Genomic DNA, 26,127 nt, shown 5'->3' on the forward strand with positions numbered 1-26,127 from the left:
ATATGGATAAATGTAAGCCTTAAATTATTTCCAATTTAACACACCAGTTCTTGTCTTTAAAACTCATAATGTAATAACATAATGTTGTTTACAGAACAACCATTATGTTAATTTTTATATATCTATATATTTTCTTTGTTTGCCCAAAGCCTGTGAATTTCAGAAGCACTTCATGTTAAACGTCAAAAGCCTTTTTTTTAAGCCTGCACTTCATTTCCCCCATTTCCAACTGCACAGTTTCTTCTTTTATGTAGCACCTTTCACAACAGGTCAAGAGATGTCAAGTCTCAAGCCAGAGCAAAAAAAAAAAAAAACTATTATATTTGGTATTTTCTGCTTACAAATTCTGCTATTTTTGTCTTTGGAGTATTGTGAAATATTCAGGAATTACATGTATATTTTTCATAATTAACATATGTCCAGCTGATGTATTGTCACTGTTTTAAATAAATTATTTAAAAGGTCAAACATGAGTTTGTCACTCTTTATACAGTCTTTAACTCCATGACGGAGCCGTCATTGGTTCAAATCCCAAACTTGTAACCTTTGCAGAATATCTTTCTCCTTCTCTCTCTCTCTCTCTCTGGTTTATCTGTTTACTGTTGACAAAGTTCACAAAATGTTAAATGCACTTTAATAATTCATATAGCATACATAATGTTTACCTGTTAGGTAGAACGTGAATCAAGCTCTTATCTTTCATTTACAAATGAAACAAAAGTGAGCTCACCAGAACACTCACTTCCAAATATCAAATCTAAAAACTGCACAAACATGCAAACTCCTAATCTATTTAAAGCATTCCCATTCTTATCAGCAAACTGTGTTTGAGACAGAAAGCATTTCTTGTGATTTGCTGATTTTAAACCGCTGTCTCTGCACTATAAGAGGATTCAGATTCTTCAAGGTCTGCACTTTGTCGGTCAAAGATGAAACAAAACAAGCTGGAGAGAACTAAGCCTTGTCCCCTCCTGCAGAGACTTTGTAGAGGAGAAACTGGGAGGTGAGTATGTGATGGGCAGATCTCTGGACTTCGCCGTCTCCTTTGACGAGTCCAGTCCAGCGACTCCCATGTTCTTCATCCTGTCTCCTGGAGTGGATCCTTTGAAGGACGTTGAGAAACATGGTAATGCCACTGTTTGATGTAAGCCTTAAAATTTCACTCTAAAGTTCAGCACATTCTAACAAGTGACCAATTTATCGTTTCGTATTTTCTAAAGGAACTGAAGTTGAGGCATTTTGAGACTTATAAAAGTGTTTATATGCCTTGGATGTTTTTCAAAATTTGTGATTTAATTAACATCACAAAACAATTATTTGAAGATACCCATTGAAAACAAACTATTTTCAAATTTAGGCCCTCCCCTCTCTTGCAGCAGGCTCACCTGACCAATCAGAATCAGAATGAAAGCAATGAGATTCTGAGGGAGGCTTAAAACTCTAACATGTCAAGCATGTCCAGAGATGAGCCTTTGCAGTTGAAACAAGCAGGAAAAGCCAAAGCTTTCAGAGTTGCACCAGTACAAGCATCTTAGTAAGCAAAGAAATTAGCGGCTGTCATCCAACATGTGGAGCCCAAGCTGCACCCAAATGCAACATTTCCGGAAATCAGAAATTGAAGAACTGCTGCTGAATACAGTTCCACAGAGCTGATCTTTTCTTGCACTGTAAAAAAATATTTTCATGAACCTGAACCCTGTTTACGCTGTAAGACCATCTGCTTTCCAATAAATCCCACAACTGAATCCAAGGTGTTCACTTCCACAAAGGACATTCTACAAAATGTTTCTTGTTCTGTTTTGCAACACACTTTTTTTTTTCTTTTTTACATTTATTTTTCCTAACTAGGTGTTAAAATGACTATTACGTAATGGTTTAATACCAATTATTTCAATGTAAATGCTGTAACAAGATTACTTTTTCACCTTTGTTAGAAAGAACCCAAAGCCTAAAAAAAAAAGAAAGAAAACTGCCATACCATCAAATAACGAGTATATGCAAAATTCATATCTCGTACTTCCATTTGTGCATTCATTACTTCTAAAAACAGTCTAACGACACAATCCATAATTTTCTATTAGTAGTAAGTTGATGTTTTTTAGTGTCTGGAAAATGAGCCGTTTCAAAAACCTCTTGATTAAGTCGCACTGCGTGACTTAATCAAGAACAATCCCAGCAGCACCCTACCTGTCACCCGGAAAACCTAGCTGAGCTCCAGAATGTTTGGTCAGACGGTTTTATTGCTGAATGCGCTGTACAATGGCTGCTGGAAACTGCAAGTGAAAGGGGAATGAAGCTCAGTGCAGGGTATTGTACTGGGGGTAGCAGAAGACCTGTCCTTCAGAAAGGCTCAATCTCCAGATTCCTGCTGGTATTTTCCTAAAGAATATTTAGGAACAATTTATAATTTTTCCACAACTTGATACCTGCATACTACTTTGTAGGAATTCCAGTGAAACACATTGAAATGTTTGATTGAGAGAAAATGAGGTGAAGTTCAACTGGAATGAATACTGTTCTAGGGAAATCTAGTGTAACTTGTAGTTTTCTGTAATTACAACATCACAGGTGTATCAGACAGAACAACAGTCTGATACACCTTTGATGCCAGCTGTCCCTACCAATCCACAGCAGTATCCGGGTAGATTAAGTGGATTATGCTAAAGGTCATAAATATATGAGGCGACACCACTGGTGTATTAGTGGCAGCGGAAAGTAAATGTCACCGGTTTGAGTTATTTTACATCCCTGTTTGAATACTGTGTTCTCACGACGCCCTGGTTTTTGTTTCTTTGACCAAAAAAGAAATATTCTAAAAATGGGAGCTTTTCCACTGACCTGGAAAAGGGAACTCTCACAGCCTGCTATCTTTTTAATCTGCTGCCAAACTATTCCGTCTGTGGGTATTTAGAGTTGGCTCCATTAAATATTCAGGCAGCAGAGATTGTTTCAGCTAACTGTAGCAAAGCAATATTCGCAGTGTGTCGGCGCAACTCGGTCCCCCGTGCAAATTCACGAGTCAGTACTTTGGCATTAATGCGCTTCATCATCATGTGTCATGTTGCTTGCGTGCAACATTCTGTTTCTATAGCTTAAATAACGTACTCTTTTGATTGGTTTAATAATAATGGCGGTTAGATGCCGTTATTACCCGGAGAGAACTGTTATTGGTGGGATTTTTATTGGCGTCTTTCTCTCTCTCAGCGAGAGAAGGAGGTTACCGTGTGAAATGCACCAGTCTCTCCTAATGTGATAAGTGAGAGCAATGCTTCTGAAACTCCCCAAAAGAAGCGTCGGTATTGATTATCAACAGTTTTAGTTTTCAGCAGAGTCAGTAAAATCAAAAGTCTCTGCTGCAGAAAACGCTGCAGAATTCCTGCTGCCTGTACAAAGAAAGAGGGGGATTATTTCATCGTGTGAAAATTGGGTTTTATCATCTGTATTAGGATCTAATTAGATTTTTATTAGATAGGTGATGTGATTTTGGAAGCTCTGCAGGGGACTAATGGCAGTGTGGAAAACGACTGAAACTTCACTTAGTTTTAAATTTGAGAAAAAGATTACCCGAAAATAAATGTATGAATGCACTCAAAATTTAAAATGGGGCAGGTTTACTGATGTATGGATTACAAAGTAACTTAAAGTGATATTTACTTCAAGGGGGGTTCTGTGAAGAGATTGTTAGCAGTTATTTTTTCACCTGCAGTTTTCATTTTCTGTAAATACATATTGGTTTATGTTTTTGTTTTTCCACAGGTTGGTAAGTTGATGATTTTTCAGATTGACAAAGATGTCAAATTTGACCACATTAATATGATATCACACCATATTATAAATTTTTATCCAAAGTTAGATTTGCAGGAGACAGTCATTTATAGTTAGTGTTTTAATACAACCAAAATGTATACATACATTTCATTTCATGAAAGAGTTTGTCCACTCTTTACAAGTTTTTTTTTAATTTTTATTCAGTACCTTCAAATTTGTGGGTGTGAATAAATGCAGAGGCCTTTTACAGTTTTAACATTTTAGTCTGAAGTTTTACTGCACTTTGATTGGGGCGATACATTTTACTTTTTGATGCTGTGCTTGGGATCATTGTCATGTTGCAAGGCCAAATTTTCACCAGTGTTCAAGTTTTTAACAAACGGGCCGTACATTTGACTCTAGGACACTTTGGACTCGTGAACTGCATGGTATCCAGATCCCAAGGCTTTAAATCAGGCCCCAGTCAGCAGGCTTTCCCTCCCTGCGTCTTGACAATTGAATACTGTCAGACAGAGTGCAGCACGGTCACCGAAATTCAGAATGAACGATGAACCGACCCAAAAAAATCTACCTGCGTTGAGAAAAATGTTTGCTGGGGTCCACAGATGGTGACAAAATAACTTACCAGAGGTGGTTAGGATGTCATTCTGTAGGTGTTGGGTATTGTTTGCATAATGCCATAATTCTTAGTGAGGCTTAGTCAATGTTAATCAATTCTGTTTAACTTGTTGTTGTGTGTAAATCATATTAAATGCATCTATTATCCTCTAGGGAAGACGATGGGCTACACATTTGACAACAACAACTTCCACAATGTGTCTTTGGGTCAAGGCCAAGAGGTTATAGCTGAACAAGCCCTGGATCTGGCCGCTCGGGAAGGCCATTGGGTCATCTTGCAGGTAAAGCAAACATTCGTGTATTTCACACAACCGTCAGGCAGGAAATTTAACTACCGAATGAATCATCATGATGCTGGCCATTTAGATTTGGTTTGTTGGTTTCTGATCAGATGTATTTCATTGTCCAAATTTGATTTTTCAAGTAGAAATATGCAGCCAAGCATCAATTAATCAGTTAATGAAATTAAGCTCACTAATTTTCACTCTGATGATGAATGTTCTTTGAATTTTGTTTAGAGACATCATAAACAAAATGTTTTATGGTTTCGTGTGTGTTTTTTTTTTTTTATTTCCGTTTTATTTATTGCTTTTGGTTGTTTTCTTATTTTTATATATTTGAAATATTTCCCATTTTCAATGTTAAAAGTTCCTTACAAAAATGAAAATGTATTGCTCTTTGAGAGGTTGAAATTGCATTTCTCTGTAGTTATTAATATATTTTTTTATTAATATATAATTTATCGCAACAATTGCTGGGACAATTTATTGTCCAGCAAAAGGTTATTATCGTGAGTGTCGCAGGGGAGGAAGAACAAAAAACATTTAAGTAAAAACTTTTGCCTTTTTTTCCAAATGTCTCTATGACACAATCAGATGAAATATTCTTGATGCGGAAGATGCTGAACATAAACAGATTGGGTTTTGTCAAGCTGACGACGTATAGAGCCACTCGCACTGAAACACAAAATACACAGATTGATAAGCAGCTTGGGGTTGAGTGCCTTGCCCAGGGGCTGAACATGCATGTAACGACAGTGAAGAGTAAAAACTCCTCTGTAACAAGAAGAAACGTCCAGTAGAACCAGAACCTGGCTCAGCCTCAACCGACCAGAGTTTTGAAGAGACGGAACAGAACGCACAAAAAAAATCAAAAAGAAACCGACGAACTGATGTAGGAATATTTGTGATGGTCATGAAAGTGAAAGGTTAACAGGCGGATCTTCTATGTAGAGGAAAACAGTTCTTGCATGCTCGTCTGGATGTCTGCTTTCCTCCATGGTTTGTCTGCATGGAAAAATGTTCTTTCCTGCATTTTTTCTCTTACTGAATGGATCGTTGTATTATATTCTACAATATCTGAAGCTGCTGTGTCTGTTCTTCTCTTATCCGGAGGGCAAGGCGGACTTTTGCAGTTTCAGTAAAAACCTCCGAGGAATTCCAGTGGGACGTATCGACTGATATGAACCGCAGACCAGGCATGGTGGGACACCCTTTTCTGTTAAATCACACAGTTGGTAGAAACACACAGGGGAGAGCAAAAAGGGAAAGAGTGTCATCGCTGTCTTCTTGAAGACTCAGGATAGCAGACAAAAGTTGCGTAATTACCTTAGCATAAGAATGCCGATCGATTAGGATTAAGAAGGTCTCGTCCCCCTAGCAACAAACCTCCTACTCACTTTATCATCGACCGTCTGTGGCTCTGCCTGCCAAGAGCCAACCCCATGACACTGAGCAAAAGGAATAATAAAGAAAAAGGTCTGGGAGGAGTCGTTTTCACGCTGAATTTGACCAACAATATATTCTCCGTCTTACCTACCGATTCCGCTATGTTGCTTTCCCCGTCTGTAATATTTTATGCATCGACTTGCATCCTCTGCCTTTCCCACACTCTTCAGTTCTCATCGTCCACATTTTCCTCTGCTGCTGCATCAGTGGAAAGCCAGGTCAATGGCAGGCTCCTCCTTACTCGACAGGTAATTATACGTCTGAACAGCAGCTTCTGCTCAGATGGGAATGAGAGAGGAAAATGCAGAAACTTTGAAGCAGCCCATCAGAAAGGTGGTGGGGGCAGATTGAGAGGCAATCAATCGGGCAGATTGGACCTGAATATCCCACATTGGCCACGCAGTCGGGAAAGAGTGGCCACGACTCGGCATCCTTTTTGCACATTTACTGTTAAAGCCTGGCCATTTGAGGGAAAATGTCTGTCGTCATTTCTTTTTCCTAGAGTCAGGTAGGTTAGAATATGTTTGGAAACAAAAATGTTTTGGACGTTCAAAATCACTCACTTATTTGAGGCTTTGATATAAAGTGGACCGATCTGTCTCTGCAACTGCCAGTCACCACAGCTGGCACTGCTGATTACCACAGAAACTCTCCCATGTTGCCTCCTTAGGAGCCTGCCACCAACGTCAGTCACAGTGACAGAAATAACCTTGAATATATATATATATATATATATATATATATATATATATATATATATATATATATATATATATATATAATCTTAAGACCACTAGTGGTCATGCACTTTCAAAAGCTTTATTTTATTGCATGCTGGTAGACAAGACATACAGGGATTTGTAAAAGCAACAATGTAGAAGGCAACGTTGTACACGTCCACTTATTTCGCTAATGCTCTGGAAATATTGTATGTAAATAACATTAATTTAACATGTTGGAGGCAAACAGGCAGCCTGTGTCAGATAGATTTTGTCGTTTATAAAATCAAGGAGGGGGTGGATCTCCTGAAATACAAAATGAACAGATTGCGCTCCATCACAGAGCAGTATGCAGACACACAACTATGAATACACTCGTACCCAAGAACAATTGTTGGGAGACTTTTTTTTTTAGATGATAACTAAGAATTGGTTTTAGAGTTACGTTCAAGGTAGTTTGGTTTATTTCAATTGTAATAAGATATTTGCACTAGAAGCGAGACCAAAATCACTTTGTCAGATTTTGTGTCTTTGCAGTGTGAGCTTCTTGTTTGCATAGACATAAATTGATATCATTTCCACTCTTATTGAAATATTTGAAAAGACCTTCTTTCACACATAAGGATTTTTCTTTTGTTCTTGTACGTCCTGCATTTATAGCCTAAACATGAATGCTGATAATTGCACAACATTACGCATTTTTAAACATTAAAATCACCTACTGCAGCTGTATTCTCCACATTTGTGAATGTATTCTCAGCATACTGAGCTGCGAGTGCTTTCTTTATGTCGGTGGTGCAGGTTTTATTTGTCTCTCCCCCCAGCCCTGTTTGCTGCTTTCCTACGTCAGTGTGGAGTTAGAGATGCTCTGAGCTGCGGGGCCGCCTCCTCAGTGCAGGAGCCCAGCTGTGCAGCTGTCCTCGCCTGTGTCGCTCCCCGACCAATGCGTTTCTTCCTCCGCGAAGAAATACAACAGAAATACTGTTGTGTGTTTCTGTTTGCTCGATGGAGATGCTTATGGTGCAGCTGAACGTGCCATTGTGCCTTCCCTGAGGTGGCGTGTGACAGCAATGCGTCAAAGACCTTGCCAGCAGTGTGTCCTAATGGCTTTTAGATTCAACTTTCATATTATTATGTAAATAGAGGACTCCTTGATGTGGTATCATTGTAGGGGTCGAAGAAGCTGGGAGGCCCTTATCAGGAAGACGTTGAGGGAAGGAGGGGAAAAAAACCTGGAAAAACACGGCACCTGAAATTTAATTAAAAGACCGCAAAAAAAGGAGCTCTCTGCTGTCGTGTTTGTTTGTCTGCTGGCCTGCTGGTTCGTCTCTTTCTCCATTCCTCTCGTCTTCTCTCCCTGCAGCCACACGATGAATGCTTTCATTACAGTGACAAGTTCTCGGGCAGTCTCTCACTTCTACTGTTGGCTCGCTTTACAGCCAAACTATTTACATGCCAAGAGGAAGAGTTGTGCTGTGGCTTGATGAAAAAGCATTTGAATTTAGACTGTTAATTTGTACACTGTTCATTACTCTCTAAGGCACCGGCAGGCGGAGAACTAACTTTCGTCCTTCTCCCCCTGAACTTCTTCGTCGGTGGATTAACTTTACTTTTTCTCTTCCGAGTCCCACAAAACTGATGTCCCAACCCTCCCCTGTTGTTCCCTGTCATTCGTTAAAGAGTTCTTACTCCAGTCATCATAAGGAAGATTAAATACTGAGAGCAAAGGGAAATGAGAAAGTAAAGCGGCTTATGAATCAATGACTGCAGTTATTAGTGCTGTAATTAGATTTAGGGAGTGGGCAGTGCTCCGTGGTGAGATGTGTGGGGGGCTGGGCGCGCTCCTTATCAGTCATCGGATATCCTGTTCTCGTCAGGACGGTTGAGATGAGGAAAATTGAAGTCGTCCGCAGCTCGTGTTACACAGAGATGAATACCCATAAAAGTCTTAAAAATCCTCGACCAGAAAACGCTCACTTCATTCTGTCAACCATTTCAGGCGCTGTGTACCATTTAATTCAGTGCCACATCAAAGTCACAGTAAAGAACAAGAGATGTGTAGCGTTTTAATTGCTCCTTTTTTCTAGTTGTCATCACAGGACAGAATTATATTGGCAATTCCAGCTCCTTATTATGGCACCTTGTGTTATCCATTTAAGCCCAGACATTTACAGAAAAGTCGAAGTGCAGTCAGAGCAGATTAGGGTCGAGAAGTGCACCGATCAGAAATTAGTGGCTGATTTGTGATCTTTGTTTCATGTTTTAACCAATTTGGATTTCTCTTTAGAGACTAAGATGGAAGACATAAGAGCAGGAGTCGAAATGTTTCGTCTGTACACTTCCCAACCAGAATGGCCGTTAATGTTTAATAGGCAATGTTGCAAGGAGAACTGAGCGTCTTATCTTAGTAATATGCACAATAGTACAATTACTACAGCAGTAAACATTAGGGCTTTTCTACAAAGATAGACATTTCCCTTGAAAACACACCAAACATTTCTAAATCCAGCACATTATTAAATATTAATGTAAGAGAGTTCAGCGTAAACAGATCGGAGTGACCCTGAAGCTCTTAGTTTTCTTCGTTGACTGAATATTGACTTCTGGTCACCAGCCAATTCATTCATGTATTACTTAAAAGTAAAGTGCTAGCCTCTTTCAAAAGATATAATTTAACCCAACTACAACTTAAGCTGACTCTCATCTTTACCATCATTCTCTCCACTTGATATAAAAACAAAACACTCTGTCTTTGCTATTGTTGTGTGCAGTGTGGCTATTGAATAATGAATAAGTGAAATTATTATAGGATAGGCTAACCTTGCAAAAAATTCCACAACTGGATAGTAAATTGCCAAAAACTATTGCATTGCCAAAAACTATGATTTTTCTGTCGTTTTGCTCGTTTTCTCCTCTGTAAGAACATCCATCTGGTCGCTCGCTGGCTGGGCACGCTGGAGAAACTTCTCGAGGAGTATGCCGAGGGAAGCCACGAGAACTTCCGAGTGTTTGTGAGCGCTGAGCCGTCCTCCACCCGCGACAGCCACATCGTCCCTCAGGGGATCCTGGAAAACTCCATCAAGATTACGAATGAACCGCCTACTGGCATGCATGCCAACCTGCACAAAGCCCTGGACAACTTCAGCCAGGTAACACTTTCAGGGTTGGATGTCAATGTGTTTAGTAAGTAGTAATAAGCTTTACTTCCATGCTTATTTTTAGATGATAGGCGATAATGGATTCACGTTGTAACAATCCAGCTGAGGTTTGATTGGTAGAAATGCCAAAATACATATCGATAGAAATAAATATCTACTACGCAACTGGATGACCACTATGCCTTTTTGTCCTTTTTGTTTTGTTTCTGATCAAGCTACAATCTAATAAAATGCAACATCTTAGCAGACCTTTACGAAACTCATCTATCAGTATTTTTATTTATTTTTTTTACACCCACTTACCTTTGCCGGGTCGTAGGCCTGCTTCTCCCACCCACAGCCGTTACTGGGAAAGCGGTAGAATACACGCTGAACATGTTGCCAGTCCACATACTAAGGTTGTTTTCATACCTGATTGTCCGGTGGACTCTGTTTGACTCTGGGTTGAAAGTTGAAACTTTTGTAACGTTTTCAGCTGGTTGCGGTTTGCTTTCATAACCTCACTGTGTCGAACGATCCAAAAGCCTGTTCCCTCCCTGGCCTGTGGTGGCGCTGCACTGAAAGACAACACCAAAACGCTCAGGAGAAGACACTGAGCACAACTTCCCCCTTCAAACAATGTGAATGAGGACCAGAATTGAGAAACTCTAACCTAGAGGAATCTACAAAATATTTGCCAGTGTTTTCGTACATTTACTCCTTGTTACCCCAATCCTTTTCTTTTTTTTCCATAAATAGCAAAAATGCTATAGTCCACCAGATTACTTAAAGGCTTCTTCAATGTTTTAACTGACTAGGGATGCCATTCATGTCTGAATTTCATATTAATACCTCCAGACAATGCTCAGAGGAACTTATTAGCACTTTGAGACAGACTTCCCTTTGACCAGAAATATTGTAGGGCTTTTAATATAGCAAGTTTTCACAACACTAGCTCTCATTAATCTCCCAGTATGTATACATCAACATATATACTTGTTTACATGTGTGAATGTTTATGGATCTACCAATTTAGATGATAAACTATGCAAATAATAATAATAAAACCAATACTTTCAATTACTACTTGCTTCTTTTTATAATATTACACAAGCCCTTTGCACAAGCACTGCACAGACACATACATGCACACATGTCAACTCTCCCATTTTGAGGAGCAGTTTTTACTATTTGTTTGACTATATTTAGTTACTCTTATGAAGTTACGGTGACTAGGGAAGATGTAGACCCAGAGCACCAGATTTCCCAGAACAATATTAGTGCTTATTGTATGGGATCAAAATATCTGAAGGCAGTTGTGTTTTATTTATTGTTGAAGAGGTTTTGTTCTTGTCTTAGATGTGAATTACAGCTGAGACAATACAATGTTCACTTTTATGAAGCTCCCAAATTACAATTGTTGCAACAAACAAAAAGCACAGTCGTCTCCGAGTTACTCAGTTTCCTGTAACCTACGCAGGGCATAAATATAGGCATTGCTGAGTTGAAAACTTGGTATGGTGAACTCTGGTGGGGACAGAAGGATTACCTGAGGACAGACGGCAGAACTAGGCCAATTTGCGGAAAATGTTATCAGGGAAAAGCTAGACGATATTATGCTCCTGGTTCATTCTGCAGGCTCCTGGTTAGAATGGATCTGTGTGTCACGGTGGCCTCCTCAAGTGTTTCTCTACCTTATCGGTTCTTTGTCTGTATCTAAGCCTTACCATTACCTCAATGCTTTGCTGCCAATGCATCTTCGCCCGCACCATTACCTGACCTCTCGGCTACGTCCCGATCCATTTCCACAATCCTTAGTTTGCTGATGTGTATCTTGCCTGATAAGTGCGATGTGTTTGTGAGCCCTGCCTTATGCAGAGGCATGGGGAGGTCTGCTGAGGTTAGGCTCGGAGAATATTCTGGTCATGTGCTGTCGGTGAGACTTAATCAATGGCCGCCTGACTCTCTGTTATGGACCACCCACAAGGCTAAAGCCAGAGCTAAGCCACAGAAATAACATTCTTTTTTTCTTTGGTTTTTCTGCAATTCCCCAACATATCTTCCCAGACCACTGTCAAAAAAATGGTATAACTTAGATCACTAAAAGCTAAACCCTAGAGAGTGCCTATGGATTTCCAATTCCTTATTGGCCTGTTCAGCCTATCATTCTTTGTGGGTAATCAGACACCAAAGATGGTTAACTCTGGCAGTTCAACTGAAATGTCCTTTCAGTTTGTGTTTGTGGATGCAGGGTATGAATGTGTGTGCGTGTTTGTACCAACAATCTTGCAGCATTTTGTTTCTCTCCAGTCCACAGGTCATGGATAGGGAGGTTATGCATCTCTTTCAGCTGGGTTGAGCAGAGGAGCGCCGTGCAGAATATTAACTAAACCTCAAACAACGACTGTGTGTGTGTGTGGCAGCAGGCCTGCACTCTACTTATTCACTCTATGTGCACATTGTAGCAGTCAGCTCCCCAGGGCACTGCAGTCGGGGGGAAATGTGGGGCCTTTACTGTGATACACAGCTTGCTACATGCTAAAGTGCAGAGACTCCACTCTTCTGGTTTCCATAGGGGTTGTTGGGATGCTTATTTAACTGACTCCCCCGCCCCTCTGGAGATTACGGCGCCATTTACGTTTCTTTTTTTGTCTTTTTTTTTTTCTTTATTTGCCTGTCTAGAATAATGAGCCCAGGAGACAGTTGGAAGCTGAAAGCGCCTGACAAGTTGTGACAATTAAAAATGAATCTCATGGTTGGCTTTATTGCAATCCAGTCACCTTCTTGTCTCTTTGTTACTGTGTTGCATCAGGGAAGATTTGACAAAATGAAACTGTTCATAGAGCCGTCTGCCACAACTTTGTGTACCTCTAACACAGAAAGTGTGGAAACAATTATCAGTAAGGCTGCAATGTTACAGTCAGTCCATGAGACTATACAATCTTTGTGTAGTCTTGTTGTTGCTGTATGACTTTTAGGTATTATTCTGAGCCCCTGATATTGAGGTGGATGAAGGGTATCATGCTGCATAAAACCTTGATAGACTGATTTGGAAGTAGCAAATTAAACTGTCTTATTGAATTGAGTTCATTTCAAATAGCATATATACCTCATCTAACTGGTGAGGCTAATGGTTAGCCAGTTATTTTCTCTCAGTACTCAGAAAGTAGTTTGTAAAGGCTTTTACATTCTCCACACGAACAGATAAATGTGTTCCTTTACTCCAGGTTGCAGTCACAAGAACTAAGTTGTTTAACATTGAAATGTTTCCTGCTTCACCACAACTCAAATGTAATATATGGTAAGTCTTCCTAGGTTTCTCCAGTCGCAGGGTTTGTCACTGTAGCGCCCGTGGTCACTTCAGATTTCTGTTCAATCACACAATACTTGCTGGACACCGCAAGAAAATAATGTTCTGGCGGGAACAAGCTGCAAGAATTCCCAAACCAGTTGATAGAAATTCCTCTGTTTTTGCACGGTGTCGACAGGTTTTATAGTTTCACTCAGAAAACACAGCAAGAAAAAGCTGCAACAACTTCAGAATGAGGTCATTTGGTTCTTGCAGTCCTCAGAGAAAAAACAGATTTTGCTCTTATTTGGGGATATGTATTGATTGTCTTTTTCCCATCTGCTGATCCAAACTGTGTCATCGTGACTAATTTAAAATTTGTTTGAACCTTTTCAGTGTTTATAAATCAAAATACCGTCAGCCAGTCCAACAAAGTGCTGCAACATAAAAAGGAAATTCAAAAATGATGTCAAAAAAGTGTCAAATGTGTATTAAAAAGTACTCGCCTATTTTGGGTGGCTTGTGGCCCCAACAGTAACTGGACTGAGTTTTGTGGAACTCAACTCCCTTACATAAAACATGTCTGCATGAAAATATTGTAAAAAGTAAAGACACTGTAAAAACTCTTATGTGGTTTGTCCTTTGGTTTCCCAGGAATCGCTGGACATGTGTGCGCGGGAGAACGAATTTAAAAGCATCTGGTTCTCCCTCTGCTACTTCCACGCCGTGGTCGCCGAGAGGAGAAATTTGGTCCTCAAGGTTGGAACAGATCGTATCCCTTTAACAGCGGAGACCTGACCATTTCTGTCAACGTCCTCTACAACTACCTGGAGGCCAATTTGAAGGTACGTACCCCCCCTCTCTCTTTTCTTCCCATTCTTGTGCGGGTGGATTGCAAAGAACACTGTTTGCAGTCTTAATTGGAAATGTGAAGTCGTGTGACACCCTGAGGCGCTTTTGGCGGAGCAACACCGTCTCGCTTTTTGTAATCACCAGGTACCGTACGACGACCTGCGCTACCTGTTTGGTGAGATCATGTACGGGGGTCACATCACCGATGACTGGGATCGTCATCTGTGTCGAACCTACCTGGAGGAGTTTATTAAGCCTGAGATGATGGAAGGAGAGTTATTTCTGGCGCCTGGTCTCCCCTTGCCTGGCAACATGGATTACAACAGCTACCACCAGGTGAGGGAAATGTTGGCACCAATTGGATAACATCAGACCATTAGTAAAACCACTGAAACCACAGCGAAAAAAGGAAAACAGAGTTTTTTACAGTTGGATCAGACATTGTATAAATGGTAAGTGATCCAAAAGGAAAGTTCAGGTCCCTCCACCTACTTGTTCCCGGGGGGCTTTTCTGTGCCCTCTGCAAATTAATGATCGCTTCAAATGGCTCTGACCGAGCAGCTATAATTAATAGGTCTTTCTCCATCATTCTTCCCTGGGCACTGTGTGGATGTATACAGTTCAATGCTAAATCAATACCAATAAAACTGTGTGAGTCCCTGGGAAATTACAGATTGTAGTTTAGTTATATTAATATTTCTCACCGGGAGAGTTGTTCTGTGGGTGGAAGAAGGTTCTCTGTTATTATAAAGTAATCTATCCTAAGATGCAACGTCTTCATAAGTCCACATTAAGACAATTCAGAAATAATATCTTGTCTAATTATTGTGGTAGTGTTTTATTGTCTATAATTCCAGTACAAAAACAATATCAAAGATTTTGATGTTGTGCTTTTGTACAAACACGTTTGACGAATGATGACTGTTGCATTTCATTGCTGTCAGGCATTTAACTGTACATATGAATTTTTACTTATTGTTGTTTTCTTGTAAGAATCAGTTGTATTGATCAGACTTGGTGTTTGTCTGTGGTTCCATTGATAAACATCCAGTGAAAGTATATAAAAAAAGTGAATGTGTTTGTTCATTGTGAGTTTACACTCAGAAGCAAAAGTTTTTAAAAATTTGCTCACAAGCTTTGGTTTCAGAGAGATAGAAGACAGTCTGCAATAACATTTGTGCACTAATGTTATTTCACCCAATTATAAAAACTCAGCCTGAATTAGCCTCACTTAAGGCTTATTTGTTTACCTGTCATTATTTGGTTTATTTTTATTTGGACAATTACTAAGCGTTAAGAAATACCAAGTAATTTGCAGTATCCACATGAAAAAAATTAACATTTTAATATGCAATGTTTAAAATCCAAAGGCCAAGCAGAGTTATCATTAAAAGATAAAAATTCAAAATTGAGAATTATCATTCTCGTCATGAAAACAAATGTCTGTTTTCATTTTATTTTAACGTAATCCAGAACAATTTAAAAAACAATGCACCGGTAAGAGTTTTTGTTTGTGGAGAAGTTTAAAAAAGTACAAATATAAACCAGCTTAAAAACAGTTTAAAATGGAGCTTATTGGGAAGATTAATGTTTAAGATGAATATTTAAACGTACAATTTTCATCAAATCTGAACTGTATTTAAGTAAAACTAAATACAATTTTTTTTATGCTGGTTCAAATAACATTTCATGATATTGTGTGGCTCCTGCTTCACCTCAACATCTCGTCTTTTTTTTGTCACCTTCATTTATCACTGAACACAAACCCTAATTGACTGGATTAAATCAGCAGTGGCTAAAGTTTATGTGCGCTGTGGCCCACGGTGATGTAACATGTGAGCAATAATCAGTTCAGATTCCTCCTATACGTTTCCTGGTGGAGCCAAAGAGGAGTGGGATGTTTGATTTGGATTTAATTTCCCCTCAGTCTGCTGACTTGCTCAGTGAGCACATATAGATGTATTAAGTCGCTCTGGAGGGAAAACTGCAGCTTTTTACTCTTGGCTGTCACAACACAGCCAGGCTGAGCCAGGAGGGAGTCTGACCAGACAGCCGGGGCTTTTAAATGCCCTCTGGGTGTAGAAGGCCGTCGCTTCCACCACGACCACCCGGTGGGTGGAATTTCACACGCATCCGTCCAAAACATTTTTTGTTCCTTCAACATTAAACGCATGCTATCAGTAAAAGTTGTATGGGAAGGATTAAAGAGATCAAAGCAACGACTACAAAGAGATCCTGTACTAAAAGCCAGGTTGTTTCTAAAACTTTCATCCTGACATCAGAGGAACTTTTTTTTTTCAATGCAACTCACCAGATCAGCACTTTTTTAAATTTTTTTATTTCTATTTGACTTTTATTTTGAACTCAGTTTAGAAGCATGTGTTTTAATTACGGAGCAGCAGATGCAAAATGCAGCATTTCCATCTTCTTTGCGTCGTCATCTGCTGTTATCAGTTTCATTGTTTGAACACCACCCCTTCAAATCTGCGATTCTTCCCTTCCTTCGTCAGCAGTCCTACTGAAGAAAAACCAGACATGAGATTTAAAAAGCCGCTTATCACATTATTGAATAAGTTGTCTTGCTGTGCTGTTCGGTGATGTGTAGACCTGTGAAGAAGAAGGAACAGAAGAAAAAGTATCAATTTCTATAAAAGCGGAAGCCGCTATAGATTAGCTTTTATTGTCATTCACTCTGAAGGAGTCTTGGCCCACTCTTCTTTTGCAGCAATGTTTTAACGCAGCTAAATTGAAGAGTTTTTTTGGCATACGCACTGTCCCTTAAGATCACACCACTGTGCCTCCATCAAACCTTAAATCCGGGCTTTGAGTAGACCACCTCAGAACTCTGATTTTCTTTTTTCTTTCTTTATTTATTTTTTTGCCACGCAGAGGTCAAGCTGTTGGTAAGCTTTGGATTATTGTCCTGCTGGCTGAACGAAGAGTGATTGAATCACTGAGAGCCACATATTCTCCCTCAGTCTATTATCAATCGATCACCATAACTTGTGTCGAAAACTGGCTAGATATAAACAGAATAGAATAGAATGGCGTTAACATGACCCTATTTGCTGAAAGATGTTTTTTTTTTCTTATATTAGATTTTTCAAACTAATACCATCAGACTATCGCGTAAATCGGGAATTTTAACACGATATGCCACAACGATGCACTACACACAGTAAAGTACACTGGATTTGGAGTTTGGTCCTTAAAAAAAAGGAGAATAAGAAATACAAAACGAACACAAATACTTCACTAAAAGGAGAACAGGAAGTTCTCCTTTCAGATCTGTAAAATCATTTGTTGATTTTACAAATCTGACAATAACAATGCTAGAGTTTGGGTAGGGAATACGACTTAACATCACAAACTTATGAGTTTGATGCAACATGACCAAAATTATATTTTTTCACCATTAGTGAAGCTAATGTTGTCTTTCCCCTAGTCAAAGTCAAACAACTGTCTTAAAACTATTTCTTTTGAATTACTTAAGATTCTTTGTCTGAGATTAACATTTTATGATCCGAAACACTTAACTGACAAAAAAAAAAAGCAAAAACAGAGAAAATAGTCATGCTGCACAAATGAGATCAGAACCATCTGCTCGATCTCATTTCTGTTCATTATCTCTCCTTCCTCAGTACATCGACGACACGCTGCCTGCAGAGTCCCCTCACCTGTACGGCCTTCATCCCAACGCAGAGATTGGCGTCCTCACGCAGACGTCGGAGAAGCTTTTCCGCACCGTCCTGGAGATGCAGCCCAGAGACGGAGGGGCTGGTGAGGGAGGAGGAAGGACGAGAGAAGAGAAGGTGAAGTCCTTGAAACTCAATCTCATGCAGAAATGAGAGAAAAATCGACTTACGATAACACTTGATGTTTGTTGCGCAGTCGATGATGGAATATTTGCTGGCTTGTTTTCCAGAATGTTGTTTCTGTCTTTATATGCCCAGCTTTCAGCGACAATTTTATGTCAGTTTTGAAATGTATTTGGATTATAATTCTTATCAAGCTTGCAAAACATCTTCCTGCCTCTCCTTCCTTCTTTTAACACTTTCTTCTGCCCTTCCTTTTTTGACACTTTTTGAGACATTCCACGTAAATGCTGACAGACGCAATTAGAAAATTTTACATAGCAAACTCTGTCTCCTGTTCAGCATATCTCATTGGCCCCGCTCCGCGCTGAATAAAATCTGAGCATCGAGGACAAAAGAGGGACTTGCATATGAGGGTGGCCCTATTTAAAGATGATAACCTCCAGCAGTCTGTCAGCTGTTTGCCTTGCGTGAGGCTAACCGTCTTGCAAAACCCCTGGAGCACAGAATCTGAAACAGATGATGACAGAAGGTGACATTTTCTATGCTTCCTGCACAATGAATTGAAACTAATTTTCAAACCAACTGTTTGGGGCCTCGGAAAGCTCAAAGGGAGAATTGTACAGTGATGACATTTTCTGGTGCGTTTTCTGCTTGAATCCACCCCTGAAATGAAGCTTATTTGAGTGTAAAAGTTGAAATAAATATTCTGTCACAGAGGCCGTGGACTTGCATAGGGGCTTTGTAAAGACACTGTCACTTTGTTAATAATAACAAAGAAGGCTCTGGGTTGCCTGACCGTTCACTTTGTTGAAGTCATTACATCTGCTGCTGTGAGCTGTAAAATAATGTGATGGTTCCTCTGTATTTTTAAGGATTTTCTTGCCAGTGGATGAAGCTCTTGTTTTAGAGTCTAGGATCTGTACTACTCAAAACAAAAGTCATAATTCTTCATTAGAGTAGTTAACGCAGGACATTTGTAGGATAATTTGTCTTTGATTTCCAACATAAATGATCACTTGGATTCAGATTCAGATTGTTTCCTGGCTACATAATTGACTGAATTTCCTTCTCTCTCATAAACAGAAGTTATGTCTGTCTTTGCTTAGTTGTCAATTGCATTATTCTGCTTATACAGTTAACACAGTATTGCATATTTGCCTTGTATTTACATTTTGTTGGATGTTAACCTTAATGCTCACTCCACTATAACCAGTACTTGTCTTTCTCAAGGCTAGAGGACTTTAAAGCTCTTCACTCTACATTCAGTCATCCACACATGATGTCATCAAGTTGGGCCAAGTTCAGTAAGGGCAACAATTATGATGTCACAGAAAAAAATGGAAATAAGTGCGACCCTTGTATGCATGTATATGTTCATGCTGGCGTATTTATAATAGTAGTTTCAGATTCTTGATGTCAAACACAAAACAGTTTCATAGGTCAATACAGACTGACTTATAATCCCTTTTTCAGGCCATGGTGAAGCGTCAACAAATCGAGAAGCTGAACGTCTTTTGTAAATCTTTAGTTTTCTTTCTTAGATCTCCGGCGTGTTCTTTGAAGTTGTGGAATGTATTATACGTGAGTTTATCCAACCAGCGAATTCAAACAAATATTTTTTATGATATATCGTGGCGCAGTCAGCTGTAGTTGGTCATGAACACTTACAAGAAGTTAACCAGCCTTAAGCTGGAGAATTTCAGGAACATCAGAACTGTGAACCTCAACCTCATACAGCGACTGTATTGTCAGCTGTGACTCGCTCGCTCTGCGTCAGTATAATTATGAGCCACACTTAAATATAAAACTAATAAAGGACGTGGTCAAATATCTGCTCTGTCATAACACTTCCCAAACTCGGTCTCTTAAAGTGTCGCTGAAATCCAGTCTGTCAGTGATGTCCCTCAGGAGCAGTAAGCTTAGGTGATGCTATTAGGACAGGATTTCCACCAGATGGACGCCGCTATGCTGCTTACATAAGCATTACAGCAAAATCGCACTGCTTTTAATTCCTACACACTTGCTCTGTTCTTGCAAGGCATAATAACAAAAGCAGATTTTTTTTGTTGTTGTTAGTATACACTATGGACCACAATAATAACTTCATCTAATGCAGGACTTCAGTAAAATTGGTTCAAATTGGCTGTTTTAGTTTACCTCTGCTTCAGCGGAAACTCCTAAATGCAAAATATATGACTCCTTGTCGCCTAATGAGCTCTTAAACACTAAAGCTGTTCATATGCGGTCCATATTATCTTTCTACTGTACGCCTTCAAAGTAAGCGTGTGAATCAGCATACTCGCTAACTTTGTGCAGATTATGCCAAAAAGCTCCGTATGGACTCATCTAAATTTTTAAAGCCACATTAACTCTAATACTGAGTCAGCCTAATTAAATTTTATTGCAAAACGTAAGGAAACCATACAATCCAAACAGCAAAAAAAAAAAAGATGCTTGTGTTTTTGAGTAAGTTAGATTATCAGTTCTTAAAAAATGCTGCTGTGTTGACCAGCATAAGGAAAATGGACCATATTACACCAGTCCATAAATCACAGCACTGGCTAACCTGATTGTGAAGGGATCCATTAAACAATTCCCGGTAAACAGACGTTTTCCCGTCTATTTTTCCCTAAAGCTTAATGACAACTTCAGTCAAGGAAAGTCTGGGGAACCTTTCCTTTCTGTTTGAGCTGTTCTTCCTAATTGCCTCATCCATCACTCATCATCCTGTGTCTTTTGCAGAATCTGACCCGAATGTTGACCCCGAGAAGCAGGCCCTGTTCCTGCTCGCACATCATTTTAATCACTATTCTCAATAAAGACTGTTTGACCTTTTCGGAGTCGCGGTTTCCATTATGGGTTCAGAATGTGCAAAAATGACTCTTGGGTTGTTTATCTTCTTATGTCAGTTTATTTACCACTTTCCGTTCCCTTCCCGTAAAGATTTTGTTTTGTAGCTGTATTTGCAACTTTGCGGTGTTATGTTTTTGTATTTCTATACCTCTACCAATAATTCGTTGTTTGTGTTGGGCTTATTTTTTTCCTCTAATCTATTTTTGAGAGGGAAGTCTTACTTTGTTTTTATTAGATTTTTTTTTTTTTTACAGAGTATATACAGGGAAAAAGCAAACTTGCAGTACTCTTTATTTATTAAAGCGATTTTAGTTTTTTAACCATACTGTCTTTTATTATTTTTTTTAAATATAAATCCAAACACTGATATACTGGACTGGCTGAGTTATTGGCTTGCTTCGTCACATGGCCCTGTGGGATCAAACATTTTACCGCTAAATGTTCTGTGGAGCCCTGGTGTGTATCCATCCGTCGATGTGTTATGATGTGACCTTTCTCGCCGAGAAGACGAAGAACTCCTGTCTTAACAAACAGCCATGCGGAGAGTACCAATGAGCCCTGCTCTGTATTCAGGGTACTCGCCGGCTGCCAGGCTCAAAATCAGCTTCTCCAACGGAAAATTCCAATAAATATGATGACCTCATATCCTTTGTTCAGCACCTAATCCGCCGATTGATCGCTCCCGCTGCTTGTTCTCAGAAACTGTTGACGAAGACATTATCTTTCCTCACTTACCCACAAAAATGACGCGAGCATCGATTTTTGATGAGAGATTAAACTGTAGAAATTGAAATTTGTTGGAAAAAAAAAGACAAAACAAAACAAAAAAGATGGCACTGCAGAATATATCCTCATGAATATTTATAGTATTGTCTGTCTGAAACTAACTTTCAGCCTGCCTTCGTTGGCGAGTGTGAGTTTATCAGACTCAGACAGTCCATCTAGCTCTCTTTTTTTTCTTTTTTCTTTTTTTTGTGAAATTCTTAAAGAGACATTCACCTCCCTTTTGTTATCTTTTCTCTCCCTCCTTATCAGGTTCGCTCGGACCTGGAAGACATTTTGGAGAGGCTGCCAGAACAGTTTGACATGGCGGAGCTGCTGGGGAAGGCCGAGGACAGGACCCCGTACCAAGTGGTGGCGCTGCAGGAGTGTGAGCGAATGAACGTCCTCACCAACGAGATCAGACTCTCTCTCAGCGCCCTGAACCTCGGACTAAAGGTCGGAATGGTTTTATCTAAGCAGAGAAGAGGGGGGTATTAAAGCCCTCTGGGTTTTCCTTTAACCTTAGCTGTGCACGCGTGTGCTCCGCTTGTGCATGAATGTATAAATGAGCGAGCAAATAACTGAAAGAGAAGGAGGAAAACGCAGAATTGTTTATTCTAAAAACATTTAAAGTGAACAAGCAAAATCTTTGACACAATAAAACAGACTTGGGCATTGATGCCACTTCTTTTAGTCAATAAGAAAAAAAAGGGCTTAATTAGGAGTTTCTGGTGTACAGGCCTAAGAAGGAGCCAAAGGACCAACGTTAACTTTGGAGGAGCTGCAGAGATCAATAGCTCAGGTGGAGGATCTGCTGCAACTATTAGTGGTGCACCTACAAATGTGGACAATTGATAGAAACATAAATGTAAGTGCACAGGAGACTCACTGTTTTTTATTTGTAAAAGATTTTGAACATTTTGCATCCTTCCTCTTCCTATTAATATCTGTTCACCAAGTTGTGTACATTTCTCAAATAAGTCTCCAATTAAATACAATGAAGTTGAAAGTCGTAGCCCGTACGGAAACCGCTACAAGCCAGAGTTTGGGATATGTGGATGAGTAAAACCAAGGAGACATCTGTGTCAATGTGTCATACATGGCTGACTCATCTGTTAACACCAAACAGAAAAATCAAGAAGGGTGGGCGGTGGGGGGGGATGTGTCAACGTGTTTCTCAGGAGTTATGAGTCTTCGATCTCCCGGCTCTACAAGCTTCAATAAACTGCTTCAGTGATTTAAAAGTCGTGTCGACTATTGTAGCAGAAAATGGAATCATGTTTTGCCTGCATGGTGGAATAAGTAGGAGCTATCAGGGTGTTAGCCTCGATGCTCTTTCTCAGTTACATATTGTTTCAGTCGGAAGCTAATAACTGGTCAGGATTTCTGAGCTGTGGGGGACGGTGGGAGGATCACGGGAGATAAACTAGTGATCCGATGAAAACCACACACATTAGCTACACGTCAGTCTCATACATTTTATATTGCCGTCGGCTAGTTTTTTGGCGACCTTGTGTCATTCATCCTGTCCGACTCTTTTGAGACTTATTTCCAATTAGGAGCTGACGAGAAGTCAGATAGGGAACTCCTGGTTGCTTCCTGTAGGCGAGAACAAGATCTTTGTCAATCACTTCTTTAAGGGGTTTTTAACTATTTGTCAATAGCAGACAGCACAAACAGCTAGTTACACATTAGATTCTTCAACAACCAGCCTGGACGCGAATGAGAATGACAGCAGCGCCACGGCGTGTGACGGACTGCAATGAAAACACTCGTCTTTTCCCACTGCATCAAACCACAAGTACAACTTTCTGCCACTTGCTCCTTTTTTAAGCAGTTGGAAACAACCAGAGTTAGTTAGTTTGTTTTTATGGATTTCAAGTTTCTTTGAAATCTGTGAAAAATCGTGGAGCGGATTATTGAAAACTTAGGGAAAAAAGTGCAGTAAAAAATAAGTTAATTTATGTAAAGTGCATATTCTTGCCAGAAGTCCAGCATGTGAACAACTCAAGGAAGAACGCTGTGCAGCAGTTTGGATCTTATTACCTTTTGTCTGATGGCAGCAGTTTAATAAAATGTTAATGGAGAAGGTTTTGAAGAATCCCTGAAAATGTCCAGATTTCCTGCAGTTGCCCTGAAACAGAACCAGGAGATCCTGTCGGAACATTTCAACCACCTTCCCAGCTCCTCTCTGTTCGGTCCTCTTTATTTTACTCATTCCAAACGATAGCTTCATGCTATCCACTTTCTCATCTGCGGGAATCTGTGCTCAGGTCATGACCTGCTGAAGTCCATGAACATCTGATTTGTTTTATTCGCGCTGAGCACCAGCGTTATTTTCTCTGCACCCGGCCTCTCAGTGTTCTCCTTCCTGTAAATAGATTTTTTTCTTTCCCCCCTGATGAATCAGTCCAACTATTGCAGTTTCTTTGACCGAATGTTCAGATTTTCCTATTGTGTTATTGCACAACAATAGTCTGAACTCAACAGTGAAGTCCAATTCCTACTTCCATGTATGATTAATTGATATCTTCAACACAAAGCTCTGTAAAATAAGAGTACAAATCAAGACTCTGTTCATAAACACCAAATTGTGTTGGGTGTGTCTATGTGTCCCTTTAAGAGGTGCAGCCCAGCTGCACGTCATGTGGCTTCGGCCAGGAAGCCAAGCTGAGAGTTAGATAGATTTCAGTCAGTCCAGGTCCATCTGCATACATCTTTGCCCTGATGAAGCATTAGGTAGGTTATGTTTGTCCATCATTATTTTTGACATCATTTCCAGTTTGTTGAGGTTGATGTTAAATATTTTTGAATGTTTATTGTGAGTTTGCACTACTTTGCTAATTCATTTGGGACAGTATTAGATTTAGTTGCACTAAACTTATACGTACATGTTTATTAAAAGAATGACGTGTCCTCTTTTGTGTGTTTTGTGTTCAATAAACCTGTGGACAAAAGGTCAAATTTCTCAGTCTTTGCAAAAGGTCAACTTTTCTCAGAGTCTTTGCATTAGGAAAAAGTTTAGCTCTACTGTCTAGTCGCATTTCATGCGGCGAAGGCAGTGAACAAATATTTTGGTGATATGTACACAACTGTATGGCTCAGAACAAAGAACATCTTCAGAAGTTCCTTTTTTATTCAAATGTAGTTTGGCTACATTTAAATCCTACATTTGGCACATCTTGATGTTGAGGCAACAAAACGCCAATGCCTCAAAAATACGAGGGAACATTGTTGGACTTTGAGCTTCATTGTTCTGGGTTTGACAAGAACCAACCCATGAAAACACTCCAACAGAGGTGTTTTCTGTCTTTTTCAAAACAGAGGTGATAGATTTTAGCTCATCTGTCTTGTGCTGTTCACCGATCAGGGAGAGCTAACCATGACCAGCGAAATGGAGGATCTACAAAATGCCATCTTCCTGGACGCCGTGCCAGACAGCTGGACCAGACGAGCGTATCCGTCCATGTCCGGCTTGGCTCTGTGGTTCAACGACCTCCTGGCCCGGATCAAGGAGCTTGAAGCCTGGTCAGCAGACTTCAGCTTACCCCCTGCGGTGTGGCTGGCTGGCTTCTTCAACCCCCAGTCTTTCCTCACAGCCATCATGCAGGCCATGGCCAGAAGGTAGAGACGGTCAGGATACTACATTAAAGGTCTCCAGCTTTACCAGAATAACAGTTTTTTGTCACGTTCCTGACAGGAACGAGTGGCCTCTCGACAGCATGTGCCTGCAGTGTGACGTCACAAAGAAGAACCGGGAGGACTTCAGCTCTCCTCCTCGCGAAGGAGCGTACGTCCATGGACTGTTCATGGAAGGAGCGCGGTGGGACTCACAGGTGGGAGATGCTCAGAAAGGTCTTGTTTCTGATTTATTTGACAGCTCAAGTTGAACCCAAACTGAGTCGTCAACGGAGGAAAGGTTCCAAACACAGCTGCAAATAAACAATAGAGTGGCTAAGAAAGAAAATAATCAATGTGTTGCGAACATTTCAAGACCTCAATCTTATAAAACTCAATGACCTGGAGAAACTTTATAAGGAGAAGTTTAGCAGAACTCCCTCATGATGATGAACCTGACGAAGTCGAGCAGACAAGGATTCCTAAAAATTATTGATAATAAAGTATTTGCTCTTTTGTTGGTTCTTCTTTAAGAAAACAAGACAAAAAGGAATCCGTGGTGTATTTCTGTGCACTCGAGGGTAAGTTGAACCTGACGTTTACTTGGTAAAAAAAACCCAGATCCGAGTTACTACGTTCTGATTTGTGAACCTCTAGGACTGAAATAGGGCCCACTTTCCTTTTTACAACGACTGTAAAAAAGGCATAAGTTATATTGCAGTATCCGCACTGCACTTTATGATGACGCAGCACAGACATGGGAACACAAGGTGAGTTAACTTCAAAATGCACCTTTGAACAGAGTCAAGTAAATTAACTTTGGGATGAACCCCAAGGAGTGTCTCAGCGTTCCCTTTGCGGCTCCGGTTTCTGCTTTAACTCCTGCTCGTGTTCAGCTGTTGGAGTGCAGTGCATTACTCAGCTTCCCAGGACTCCATCTATCTACATACACTCAACCACTGTATA

At 40.0% G+C, this 26,127-nt stretch overlaps 1 protein-coding gene across 1 annotated transcript in view; it reads left to right on the plus strand.

The window, feature by feature from the left end:
- dnah9 (dynein, axonemal, heavy chain 9) overlaps positions 1–26,127 on the plus strand; it is a 145,762-nt gene that overhangs the window by 116,695 nt on the left and 2,940 nt on the right. The window contains 10 exon segments of the mRNA XM_055057536.1: positions 978–1,126; positions 4,540–4,667; positions 9,754–9,981; positions 13,913–13,997; positions 14,000–14,103; positions 14,255–14,446; positions 17,752–17,922; positions 21,817–21,999; positions 24,914–25,167; positions 25,244–25,379. Of these exon segments, the coding sequence (XP_054913511.1) occupies positions 978–1,126; positions 4,540–4,667; positions 9,754–9,981; positions 13,913–13,997; positions 14,000–14,103; positions 14,255–14,446; positions 17,752–17,922; positions 21,817–21,999; positions 24,914–25,167; positions 25,244–25,379 (1,630 nt within the window).

This window comes from Poeciliopsis prolifica, unplaced genomic scaffold (genome assembly GCF_027474105.1).
Source record: "Poeciliopsis prolifica strain line A6 unplaced genomic scaffold, Auburn_PproV2 SCAFFOLD048, whole genome shotgun sequence".
Classification (NCBI taxonomy): domain Eukaryota; kingdom Metazoa; phylum Chordata; class Actinopteri; order Cyprinodontiformes; family Poeciliidae; genus Poeciliopsis; species Poeciliopsis prolifica.